Source organism: Girardinichthys multiradiatus, chromosome 18 (genome assembly GCF_021462225.1).
Source record: "Girardinichthys multiradiatus isolate DD_20200921_A chromosome 18, DD_fGirMul_XY1, whole genome shotgun sequence".
Classification (NCBI taxonomy): Eukaryota; Metazoa; Chordata; class Actinopteri; order Cyprinodontiformes; family Goodeidae; genus Girardinichthys; species Girardinichthys multiradiatus.
The window spans coordinates 28,431,703-28,443,224 of NC_061810.1; the positions used below are offsets into that span (position 1 = coordinate 28,431,703).

An 11,522-nucleotide genomic window follows, 5' to 3' on the forward strand; every position below is an offset into this window, starting at 1 on the left:
GTGCTGTTTAGTCCAATCATAAACATACTGGAATCCAGTACCTGTTTTACCAAAAATAGCTGTATCACCCTCTGTGACTCAAAAAGCGCTGCATACTCAATAATGTAGCATTATTATCAGAAGTGAATTTTACCAACAATTCATTGAAATGAACTTTTATGACGATTGAGCAGCAGATAGTCACTGTGACCTCACACAATGTTTGTGACAGTGTGTATATTGTGTTTGATAATCAATGTGACCCTCCACGTGTTAACTGTTGACACAGGCGGAGTTTGGGCAGCCTCTTTGATAACAAGGACCTTTATAAGTCAGAAGAGAAGAGACAGTCCACATACCCCTGATCTTAAGGTAAAGACCTGCTTCTCTGTTGTGCACTGATCTTCCTCTTGTTCTAAGTAAGGGATATGTAAAAAATAAGTAGATTTGCCAAATGTGTTTGTTCTTTTCTGTAATTCTTAACAGTTTCCCTTATGTCACTTTTGCAGACAGATAAACATGATTCTGAAATTAGTAATCTTCACCCTGTCACTCTCATCGACTTTAGGTATTTTTTCCTTTTTAATGTCTTTGTTTTTTGGATATTTATTTATTTTTGGTTTAATTTTTTTGATTATTTCTTACCTAAAACTATGTATTTCTTTGTCTATAGCTTATCCTGTGCACAGTGACTCCAGGGAGGCAGCCTGGGTTGACTCAAAGGCTAACCACGTATATGACAAGACAGACCTCTCAAAAGACGTGCAGTAAGTTGACTAAACTAGCAGCTATTGGAAAGTCAATGAAAAGAAATTATCCAATGTCTTGTGAAAGTATTCATACCCTTTGAACCTTTTCAAATTGTGTGACATGTACTTGTACTCAGTACTCCTAAGTCAATTTTTTGTAAAACCACTTTTTGCTATTAGGTCTGGACTTTCGTAGGCCATTCTAATACATGAATATGCTTTGTCCGTAATCATTCCATTGTAGCTCTGGCTGTATATTCAGGGTCCCTGCCCTGCAGGAACACATAGAGATTTGCATGTAGGCAAAAAAGTTCAGTTTTGGTTTTAACTGACCAGAGCACCTTCTTCCTCACGTTCGCTCTGTCCCCTAAATGGCATGTTGCACGCTACGAATGAGACTTTTTCTGACTTTCTTACAACAATGACTTTCTTTTTGCCACTCTTCCATAAAGCTCAGATTTGTGACCTAATAGTTTTACTGTCAACAGATTGTCCCACCTGAGCTGGGGATCTCTGCAGCTCCTCCGGTATTACCATAGCCATCTTAGTTCCACATCTATCTTATATTCTTCTTGCCCGGCCTGTCAGTTCAGGTAGACCGCCATGTCTCGATTAGTTAGCAGTTGTGCCATTTTCGTTCCATGTTGTTTGGGGATAGAAAAATACCCCTAAGTGAAAGACACTTTTCAGATTTTTATTCATTAAAAGTTTTAAAAACATAAATCGTTTTTCTTCTGTTTTGCAATAATACACTAATTTGAGCTAACACATAAAATATGAATAAAATACATAGATGTTTGTAGTGGTAACATGATAAATCGGAAAATATGTTCAAGGGGTGTGAGTACTTTTGTGAGGCACTGTGTTATATTTTATCTCAAATGGCATAGATATATTTATAAATCATGTAAATTGTATATCAGGGTGTGTAAATATAATGGGTAAAACAGGGGAAGGATTTAATATGCATTTCCTTCCTCCTGTTTTATTTTAGGTGTGTTCATATTAAAGATTTGTTCATTCATTCATTAGGTTACATAAATGTTTTTTCTTTCTTTCTTTAGTAGGATTTACAAGAGCATGATAGATAGTAGTGGTCTTTACACCCTTGAAAGTTATGACATCAAACATCCCCTTGCAGAGGAAATGCAGCACAAGCTCACCATGGAGTCAGAGCGCCTGCGTGCCCGTCTGCGCCAGGAGCTGGCCGAGCTGCGGGAGAGGTTATCTCCATCTCCAGCACATCTCAGCGCCATCCTGGACAGCATGAGGGAACGCTTGAATCCCCTCACAGAGCAGCTCCAGAGCTCCTTCAGCAGCAACACCCAGGATCTGTGCAGTCAACTTAGACTGTACCTGCAGGGCCTGGAGAAAAAGGCAACTAAGGCAGAGGCCAGTCCTGCTCTCCATCAAGAAGCTTTCCAGGGAATTAGCCAAACCCTGGAGCTCAGCAGTATTAAGTTAGCCGGCCTCATCAGTGACTTCCAAACCTCAGCAAATGGTGTGATTGAACATTTGAAGCAAAAAAGTGATGCTGAAGAAGGCACAGCTGGCTCAGAGGTCTGGCAGGCAATGAGCTCCAAACTGGGGCAAGATCTGAATTCACTGAGGGAGGAGGCACAGAGCAGGGTGGGAGCTCTCAGAGCACAGCTGGAAGCTCTGCTGGAGTCTTCTCAGCCTCCTCAGACTGAAATGGCAGATGGTTTGGAGCAATTCTGCCACAATGCAGCTCTGCAGAGTCAGGTGCTGCCGGCCCGGATGGAGAGGCTGTTTATAGGTGTAGAGGAGGAGGCTGGAGGCACCTCGGCCCTACTGCTGCCTTCTTCATCTATGCAAGAAGGTGGATCTTTGCGGGAAGACTTCTCAGTTAAACTCTCTGCTCTGATCCAGGATATTATGCACTCTGTGCAGTAACAAAAACATGCACTTAACCAAACAAAAGCATAACCATTCATCTTCGTTTTTGTCATTTTATCAGTACGGAAAACTGCTTGTAAATATGATTGAAAGAAAAATGCATAAATTCTGATGACTCGTTTTTTTCTGTATTTGAATGATAAAGTATTATTACCTTTTTTACTCCATGTATAAGTTGCTACCTTTGTAAAGTATCTTGTTATACAACTGTAAAAACAACATGTAAGAGTTTTGCTGTGTGTCTTATCAGTCATTTAAGAGAGCAGAACTATGATCACTTCATTCACTTTTATTTAAGAAAGACTGTCTATATTTAAATTAAAGTCCTTTCAACCATTATTGTGAAAGATTTCCAAGCATAAGGTCACAGAATAGATGTTTGGCAGAAAGGTCTTACAACCATGTCAAAAAGAAAATTGCGATCAGGCATTTCAGTTAAACTCTGATCGGATCCAGGACATGTGCATTTTGCCCTTTGCACTTAAACAAGCATCTAAAATAATCGGTTTTCACCTGTATTCCTGCCCAGAATTGTTGCTTGTTTGTTTGCCTCTGTTCCAGTGTGGATAGCTGGTGGTAAATATGTCGAAATGACTGAATCAAGAATTTAGATGATTCAGTTCGTAAATGACTGAGTAAATATTGGCATCTCTATTTTAGACGAATGTAAAAAAAAACGTTGTTGCCTGTGTAAAGTATACTTTATTAGTAAAAAAAGAGTTAAGAACCAAGATTACACTGTTTTGAGTTTTATTTAAGAAAGATTACCTTTATTTCAAGACTATTAAACATGAATCTATCTATCTATCTATCTATCTATCTATCTATCTATCTATCTATCTATCTATCTATCTATCTATCTATCTATCTATCTATCTATCTATCTATCTATCTATCTATCTATCTATCTATCTATCTATCTATCTATCTATCTATCTATCTATCTATCAAGTACTGGAGATATGCTCTGAGGAGCGACCAATATTGCTGAGAGTGTAAACTTAAACTTAAATGGACTTTAAAAAGTTCTGACTTCAACCTGGTAGAACACCTTTGGACAGAATAAGAGCAGAGACTACAAACCAGGCTAAATGTCCAAGTGCCTGACCTAACTAATAAGCATCTGGTAGAATGATAAAAACGTCCCATAAACACACTCCTTAACCTTGTGGAAAACCCTCCCAGAGGTGTACTCCTGTTCATGTATGTGTAAATATAACTCAACCAGTACTTTTGATCATATCAAACAGGGAAAAAAAATTGCCTGACTGAATGTCAAACAGTGCAAAGGAAGGTGATGCATCTTTTTATACAGTGTATGTAAAAATCTTTTTGTAGGTTTGTCTCATCTATGTGTTGATGTCTAAACTGGTCTAAATCAAGAATAGAAACATGTGAAAACACAACCCTATTTGTGTTTTCACAAAAAGAGTAAGAATTTCATAATTTCTCAGATTGTGTTTTAAAGAGTCTATTTTCATTGTAAAATCACTCAGGTCAGGGATAAGCAGAGTTTTCTACATTATAAAGTATAAATGATTAGATGTAGTCCAGATCCCCAAAAATCAGTGAAGTATAGTAGACCTTTAGTTTTGCAATGAAGAGGAATCAGCCATTTTCTTACAGTGTGAATGCTGTGGACAACACAGAGGTCTACCAACTCCCCATTGATTGGAGATGCAAATTGCAACAGAAATCTTCTTTTTCTGCACAACTGACAGTTGAATTTTTCTCTTTGTCCTGATCACTCCTTCCCCTTCTGACGGAATGACACCCTGGGTAATGAGCAATGTTCCAGTATCATAAACCTCCATAGATTTTGGTTAAGGTATTTTTAGTCAAACAGTTAAGAGTGCATAACCAAGATGATTTAAAATGTTTATTCATTTTTATTTAAGAAAGATAATCAATATTTGAATTATAGTCCTTCAAACCATTTTGTGAGAGATTTCTTTAGTATGATAACACAGAAAAAACATGTTGCAGGGAGATTTTACAAGCATTAAAAAAAGAAAATTATTATGTGGTGTTTTAGACCTCCAAGAGTTAATAATAATAATTCTTAATATTTATTTTTCACAGTTCAGCTTTTCTACTCTTTATAATCAGCAGAGGCCAAATGAATCCAAAGGTGCAGAGAGAAAAAGTTACAAAAGATCCCACAACATTCAATTGACTTATCTGCTCACTTGCTGTGAAGAAACAACACTTTAACATAAATCTAAAGTTATCTGATTAAAGTAATGAAGCAACAATAATTTGCTCAAGCTCCGCACCTAATATACTACTTCAGGACAAACCAGCCACCATGTCGGGCAGCAGGACAGCAACCGATCCAAACATGAGCCACACCCCCAGGCTGGTTGCATCCACACCAGCACTCGCTGATGTTACAGTATTGCCTGCAAAAAAGTCAATATTATATCTCAGATTTTTCAAAGTATTAATATACATTTATGGATGTGTAATATAGGATCATTAAGAATACTTACTGGAGACGGCTGCATCAGGCACATCTTTAATGAGAAAAGATTAAAATAAATGATCAGAAGCATAGTTTATTAAATTGCTGAATGAATATCAAGAAAAGCACATTATTATATTTTAAACCTTGTTTGGCAGTGTACAGAGGTCCAACTGAGACGGTGGCTGAATCGCCACTTTGTCCTCCATAAGGAGTCAAAGATCTTTTTCTTCTGGCGTTACAAGCCTACAAAATGCAGGTAAAGTTTTCACTCATCATATAATCATTTAGATACTGTTACAGTGAATCGCTAAAGTATTGAACTTCTCACATTTTGTTATGTTACCAACTTTAATGTATTTTATTGGGATTTTATGTGACTGACCAACACAATGTAGTACATTATTTTTAAGTTGAAGGAAAGTGATAAGGGTCATTCAATTTTTTAATAAATACAATTAATATTCTAAACATTGTGATGTGCATTTGGATTCAAACTTCTACATTCATGTAAAATACAACCTCACCTTTTTATTAAACATTCCTGTGTTTGAAGTAGTTTTAACTGTTTTGAAAAGCCCTCAGGGGTTTGCCAAAGAACATTACTCATCGAATACCATCATAATGACCAAGGCACACAGCAGACAGGTCAGGGAGAAAGTGGTGGAGGGGGTTAAAGGAGGGAACTGGTCAATCGATCATTCAAAAATGGAAAGAGTATGGCAGACAGGGCTGGACACCTACAATGAAATGCCAGGCAAGGCAGACAAGAAGGAAGCAGCCCAGAGGAGCATGGTAACTCTGGAGGAGCTGCACATATGGCAGGATTCCAGCTTCCTCCTGCCATATGTCGATGTGCCCCTGGGCAAGGCACTTAACCTCAAGTTGGCTACCGATCTGCGTATCGGTGTATAAATGTGTGAGCGTTAGTGAGTGCAATTGGGTGAATGTGGCTCTAGTGTAAAGCGCTTTGAGTGGTCTGTATGACTGGAAAAGCGCTATATAAGTTCAGTCCATTTACCATTTACCACATATCCACAGCTGAGTTGAGAGAATTTGGACAACTATTAGACCTGCGCTCCACAAACCTGACCTTTATGGGAGAGTGGCATGAAGAAGGTAATTGTTAAAAGAAAGCTTCAAGAAGCCCTGTGTGCCGTTTGCCATAAGCAATGTAAAGGGCATCTTGATTCGAGGAAGATTTACTGAGCAGAGACAGGAAAGCTGGTGAGACATGATAAATAGGAGACAATCCTGAGAGAAAACCTATTAGATGCTGCAAAAGACTTGAGACTGGGAGATAAGTTCACCTTCCAGCAGGACCCTAATAATAGAGCCAGAGCTGCAATGGACTGGTTTAGATCAAAGCATGTTCATGTGTGAGAATGGTCTAGTTAGATCCAGATCTCAATTCAATTGAGAATTGTAGACAAGGCTTTAAAAATTCATGGATGAAAGACAGAAAGAATGGGTAAAACTTTTCAGTCTGCAATCATTCGAAGCTGGTGGACATGTTCCCCAAAAGGCTGTAATTGCAGCAAAAGGGGCTGAACACAAATGCAAGCATTTGTGTTTTGCAAAAGTGTTTAAAAATATATAGAAATGTACTTTTACCTTACAGTTATGCACTAATTTGTGTTGGTTTATCACATTAAATCCTAGTTAAATTAATTTGTATTTGTAATGTAAAAGGTTAAATGCATCAATACTTTTGAAACATCTTTTTACATTTTGTAGAATTTCTTTTCTTTACTCTCAGCTGTTTAATTATAATTATAATTGGTTTACATGAGATAAAGCAGTACATATATACAGAGATTCACTTTGGATCGATATGGCAAATGATTATCATGCAGTTTGATGCATTATTACATTACTTTACAGCATCAAATGTTTGGGATTGTGTACAAACTTTCTATAGAGTTTTGTTTGTCTGCAAAATTGTCTTGAAACCTTCCATTTCTGTGTACTATTGCTGTCAGATCTTTATTGTTTTGTTGCCTTAGTGCATTTTTGCCGATCTTTACCGTAGTCAACTTACAGACAGCAGCACTTGACAATTGCTGGGCTCACACAGTCTCAGTATGCAGTGTAGGTAGATGCTGGACTTCTCCTGGTCTTTGTGCTGGACAAAGCGGAACGCCTCAAAGTTGAAGCGGGCCACGTTGGAAAGGCCGTTCCTTGTCACAGATGTCCTTGTTGATACCTCGCAGCTGGGGAAGAGTACAAATTAGTTTAAGGAATTTTTTAAGATGTCAAGACAATTCTAACTTATTTATTTAGCCTTCCTTACCCAGCAAAGAAGTTGTACTGGTCCTTCTGAGTCAGGTTGTAAGGACTGGGAGTTGCAAAGCAGTGATCGAGGAGAACATTGAAACTGGAAACAGGATAGTCAGTGAGGAGGGGAAAAAACTTTAGACATTTATCTTTTTATTAGGAGTATTTTGAGCCAGTGAGTGAAAAAGTCTAACAGGATTCACTCACTTTCCTGTGAGATTAACAGCCTTCACCTCTACAAAGACTTTGGTTCGCAGCTCAAGTCCTGTTGAAGGTACAACCAACGGATACCTGTAGTCTGTGTCCTGATGAAATATTGTTTGTTAAACCAGATCAGTGACAAAACTCATTTCTTGTGTTAACGAACTGTGAAATTGTACCTACATTAAAAACACTCATTTTTAGCATATCAATGAAGCTTCCGTTATTGCTAGTGGTTGCCACAGAGACTGAGGTGCTAAAATAAAAAATCGCAGAGTAGAGAAGCTTTACTGAATGAATTTTCAATTAAACGGAATCATTTTGACAGTGAATTGATAGTCAGTGCTACTCACGCTACAATCTCTGTGTTGTTGATGAGATACTCCAGAGGGTAGCGGCAGGAGAAATAGTAATACAGGTCTGTGGAGTAGCTGATGATCCCTACATTTGATTTTGGGGTGTCAATGTATGATGTTATGATAACTGACTGGATATTTGAGAAACTACTGAAGGGACCCGCAGGATCTGGAACTTCGTCCACGATCTAAACATGAAGCACAACATAAATTCAGTTCATCTCCACTTTCACCCTTAAATCTCCTCAGCGTGTAAGTATCTTCCGTCATGGCCCAAGAGTCATGTTCTGACCTGCAGAGACTGACGGCAGGGGTTATCCATACTGTTGTTCACTGGAAGGCGGTAACGGAGGATCGGAGGGTACACGCTCTCATCGACAGAGCCCAGACAAGCAGGGTTGATGTGGTTCCCATTGAGGGCCAGGGAGGAGGAGTTGAAGCCTGCCCACTGGGCCGTGCACAGGTTGAGCTCTATTGTTATCATGGTGGCGCCGCATTGAACCATCAGGTCTGAGTTGTCTGAAAAGATGCCCAAAGATAATTCAATTGATCTTTGTTATTTAATTTAGGTATAAATATAGATGCTTCAATAGATACATTATTTAATATCATTTTAATTTCATATCAGAAAAAAATTATGTTTTCAGTTTGTCTTTGTGTTGGTTTCGAATGATCTTTTTTACACTATTATAGCTTATTTTGTATTATTACCATATTATTACCATACCGTTGTTTGAATTAAATGCACATTTTAGTTTAATTGCATTTTACCTATTTATTGAATCATTTTTGAGGTTTGAATTTATATTGATTTTAGACATTTGAACTATCTTTACTTATTTATTTTTGATCAATTTATGTGATTAATGAAGTTTTATACCAGTTTGTATTAAATGTAGATTGCAGTTTATTCTATTTATTTATTTAGCTGTGACAATATTGATTTTAAATATATGCATTTGCCATGCTTTTTGATATATATTGCCATGATTAATGAACCTTTGTGTCAGTCACTTGAATGAAATGCAGACTGTACTTCATGTCTATATTTATTTATTTAAAAATGTTATTTATTTATTTTATTTTTTTAATTGCCTTGATAAATGAAATTTTATCTCAGTTGTTTGGTTAAAATATGTGTGTTTTAAATCTGAATCTGTCTTTATGATTGGATTGATTTAATGATAAATGTCTGTATACATCATCATCAGGTATCTGTGCCTTGAGATGACAGTGAATTGGTGCTTGAGAAATAAACTAAATTGAAATTAAAACAATTTAAATTAAATGTGCATTGTAGTTTAGCTTATTTAATTGATTCATATTCTAATATTATTATACTATTTAGTTTATTTGCCATACTAATTTTATTTCATATAAGTGATTAATTAACTTGTAAACCAATTTCTTGGAAATAAATATCGTGTTTTACGTTAGTTAGTTAGTTAGTTAGTTAGTTAGTTAGTCTTCTAATTATATTATATAATTATTTGTTTGATCGTAGTTTGAACGATTTTATCGGGAGGTAAAATGCTTTTCTTCAGTTTTTTATATTCTTTGATTGTCTCCTTGTTATCATTTACACAATTGATTTCCTCTGTAAATTGAAATTGTAATTGCAAGCAGTATCTTCTCATCTATGTATTTCTATTCATTTGTGAGGCTGTTTGTTTGGTTGTTTTTCCCTATATTAAGTCTTATAATTTAGCCCATTAGTTTGTTTTTGTCATTTGTTTGCATTGCTTCCTGGTATCTTCTGTAAAGTGCATTGTTTTGCACTTGTTTTGTATCCAAAATAAACTTTGTAAATAAAGACTACTTAATATTCTCTTTAAAAATTAAAACATACTAATTTTCTGATGATGATCCTTACCTGGAGTCCTCTCATACACCGAGGAGCAGTTGTAGATACATAGAGCAGGCTGCAGGAGCACAGCCAGCAGGAGGAGACAGAGAAAAGGATTCATGCTGTCTGGATGAGTCTTTTAGATTGGTTTTACCTGAAAATAAGAACATGGAGGCTGAACAGTAGGAGAACCCATCCACCTATGTTAGCTTTAACCGGTTTAATAAATAACATTCCGCATCAACGATATGTTCAGTGTTTGTTTTTAGACGACTTTCAATGAGCAGAATTACCATAACATTGCAGCAGACTTCATAATCTTCTGATTGGTTTTGCACAATAAAATCAAACTCACTATAGGCTATAAACATGACCCAACTTAAAGTTAAATTAAAGAGCCACATGATAATCTGAAGAGGGCCTTACCTTGCTGATACCTGTGTAGGTGTTGCTGAAGGATGCAGCTTTTATAGGTCATGTAAAACCACAGCAGCCCTCCCTCTGACTAATTATAGATGGAGCACGGGCACAAACACTCACTTTCTGCACCTTGTGCATGCGTGCCATGACTTCTCATGTAGACAGCAACAGCTCCTGGCATGGTTTATTGTCAGATGTTCTTCCACTGGATTATTGTGTCAGTGGGCTTTGACACAGATAGCCTCAGGTAAAACCGTACATGTTATTTCAGGTTTCTGTCCTTCAGAAAGGGTTTTTAACACCTGATGACACAAATATACCATATGGAAGTCTTCACTGACTACAATTTCCTCCAAAAGAAAAACTCAAATAGGTATATATTAAATTCAAAAGCAGATGATTCTATTGTCTAGGAACTTTTATATTGATAATCTCTGACTGGCTGTTCATCTGGGATTTACATATGCTTTAACATATTGCTCTTAGCCACTTTTAAAATGGGAAAGACAAGAGAACATGCCATTCAAGTAAGGCAGGAGTGTATGGATCCTCAAATGTCAGAAAATTAGTTCAAGCACACAGCTACTAGCTTGATTTTACCCATATCTACAGTTGGAGCAATAACAGAAAAATACAATTACTGGAACTGTAGCAAACCAGACTTCGCAAAGACCAAATTTTAACTTATCACCTCGTCAAAGAGCAAGACGGTAAGGAAGGTAAAAAAAAAACTTAGAGAACTGCAGCAAAGAGGATTATGTTGGGGTCACCAAGTCTACATGACAACCATTATATATAAAGATATGTAAGTATATGTCCTATGAGATTAAGACCTGGCTTATCTGTAGCAAACCTTCTACTGCAAAACGACTTATCAATATAGGACGAAATACCTTATGTCCACCGTTAAATACAGAGATGGGCCTGTGATACTGTGGGTGAGTCTCTTTCAATGGTCCGGGTAACATTGTTAAAGTGCATAGCATATTTTTTATTCATTAAAATATCACAAAATTATAAACAAATACCTGATGGAGTCTGCAGGAAAACTGAACATGAGGAATATGATAAGAGGAATGATCAAAGATTCCTCTCTCTGTTTGCTCCACCCTTATAAATTATTACAGAACAAGACTTTGGGCAGTTCTCTATGCAAAAATGGCATTGTATAAAGTATTCACACCAGGAGATCCAACAAGTGTGGCGTATGACTAAACCCAAAGTTATTTACACTCCTGAAAGATTTAGATTTAAATTTCTTTTTATGCAGCCAAGACGTTTGTTCCAATAGCAAATGAAACAGGCATCTCTCA

The 11,522-nt window shown here is 36.9% G+C and overlaps 2 protein-coding genes across 4 annotated transcripts; one reads left to right on the forward strand and one right to left on the reverse strand.

Moving 5' to 3' along the window:
- Positions 1 to 323: 323 nt before the first annotated feature.
- zgc:162608 (uncharacterized protein LOC100037332 homolog) lies at positions 324 to 3,376 on the forward strand. Of its 3 annotated transcripts, none has more exons than XM_047390944.1 (4): positions 324 to 398; positions 489 to 547; positions 653 to 746; positions 1,793 to 3,376. In XM_047390944.1, the coding sequence occupies exons 2-4, from the start codon at positions 499 to 501 to the stop codon at positions 2,640 to 2,642; spliced, it is 993 nt and encodes a 330-aa protein (XP_047246900.1). In that variant the 5' UTR covers positions 324 to 398; positions 489 to 498; the 3' UTR covers positions 2,643 to 3,376. The 3 variants fall into 3 exon arrangements, with proteins under 3 accessions (XP_047246900.1, XP_047246901.1, XP_047246902.1); XM_047390945.1 differs by having other exon boundaries at positions 1,796 to 3,376; XM_047390946.1 differs by having other exon boundaries at positions 1,870 to 3,376.
- A 1,135-nt stretch (positions 3,377 to 4,511) lies between these two features.
- LOC124884432 (zona pellucida-like domain-containing protein 1) lies at positions 4,512 to 10,226 on the reverse strand. Its single transcript, XM_047392354.1, has 11 exons — positions 10,083 to 10,226; positions 9,817 to 9,943; positions 8,236 to 8,462; positions 7,941 to 8,131; positions 7,771 to 7,843; positions 7,594 to 7,691; positions 7,403 to 7,486; positions 7,151 to 7,322; positions 5,256 to 5,355; positions 5,138 to 5,161; positions 4,512 to 5,047 (listed from the first exon to the last, which is right to left on the reverse strand). The coding sequence occupies exons 2-11, from the start codon at positions 9,908 to 9,910 to the stop codon at positions 4,935 to 4,937; spliced, it is 1,176 nt and encodes a 391-aa protein (XP_047248310.1). The 5' UTR covers positions 9,911 to 9,943; positions 10,083 to 10,226; the 3' UTR covers positions 4,512 to 4,934.
- Positions 10,227 to 11,522: the final 1,296 nt, after the last annotated feature.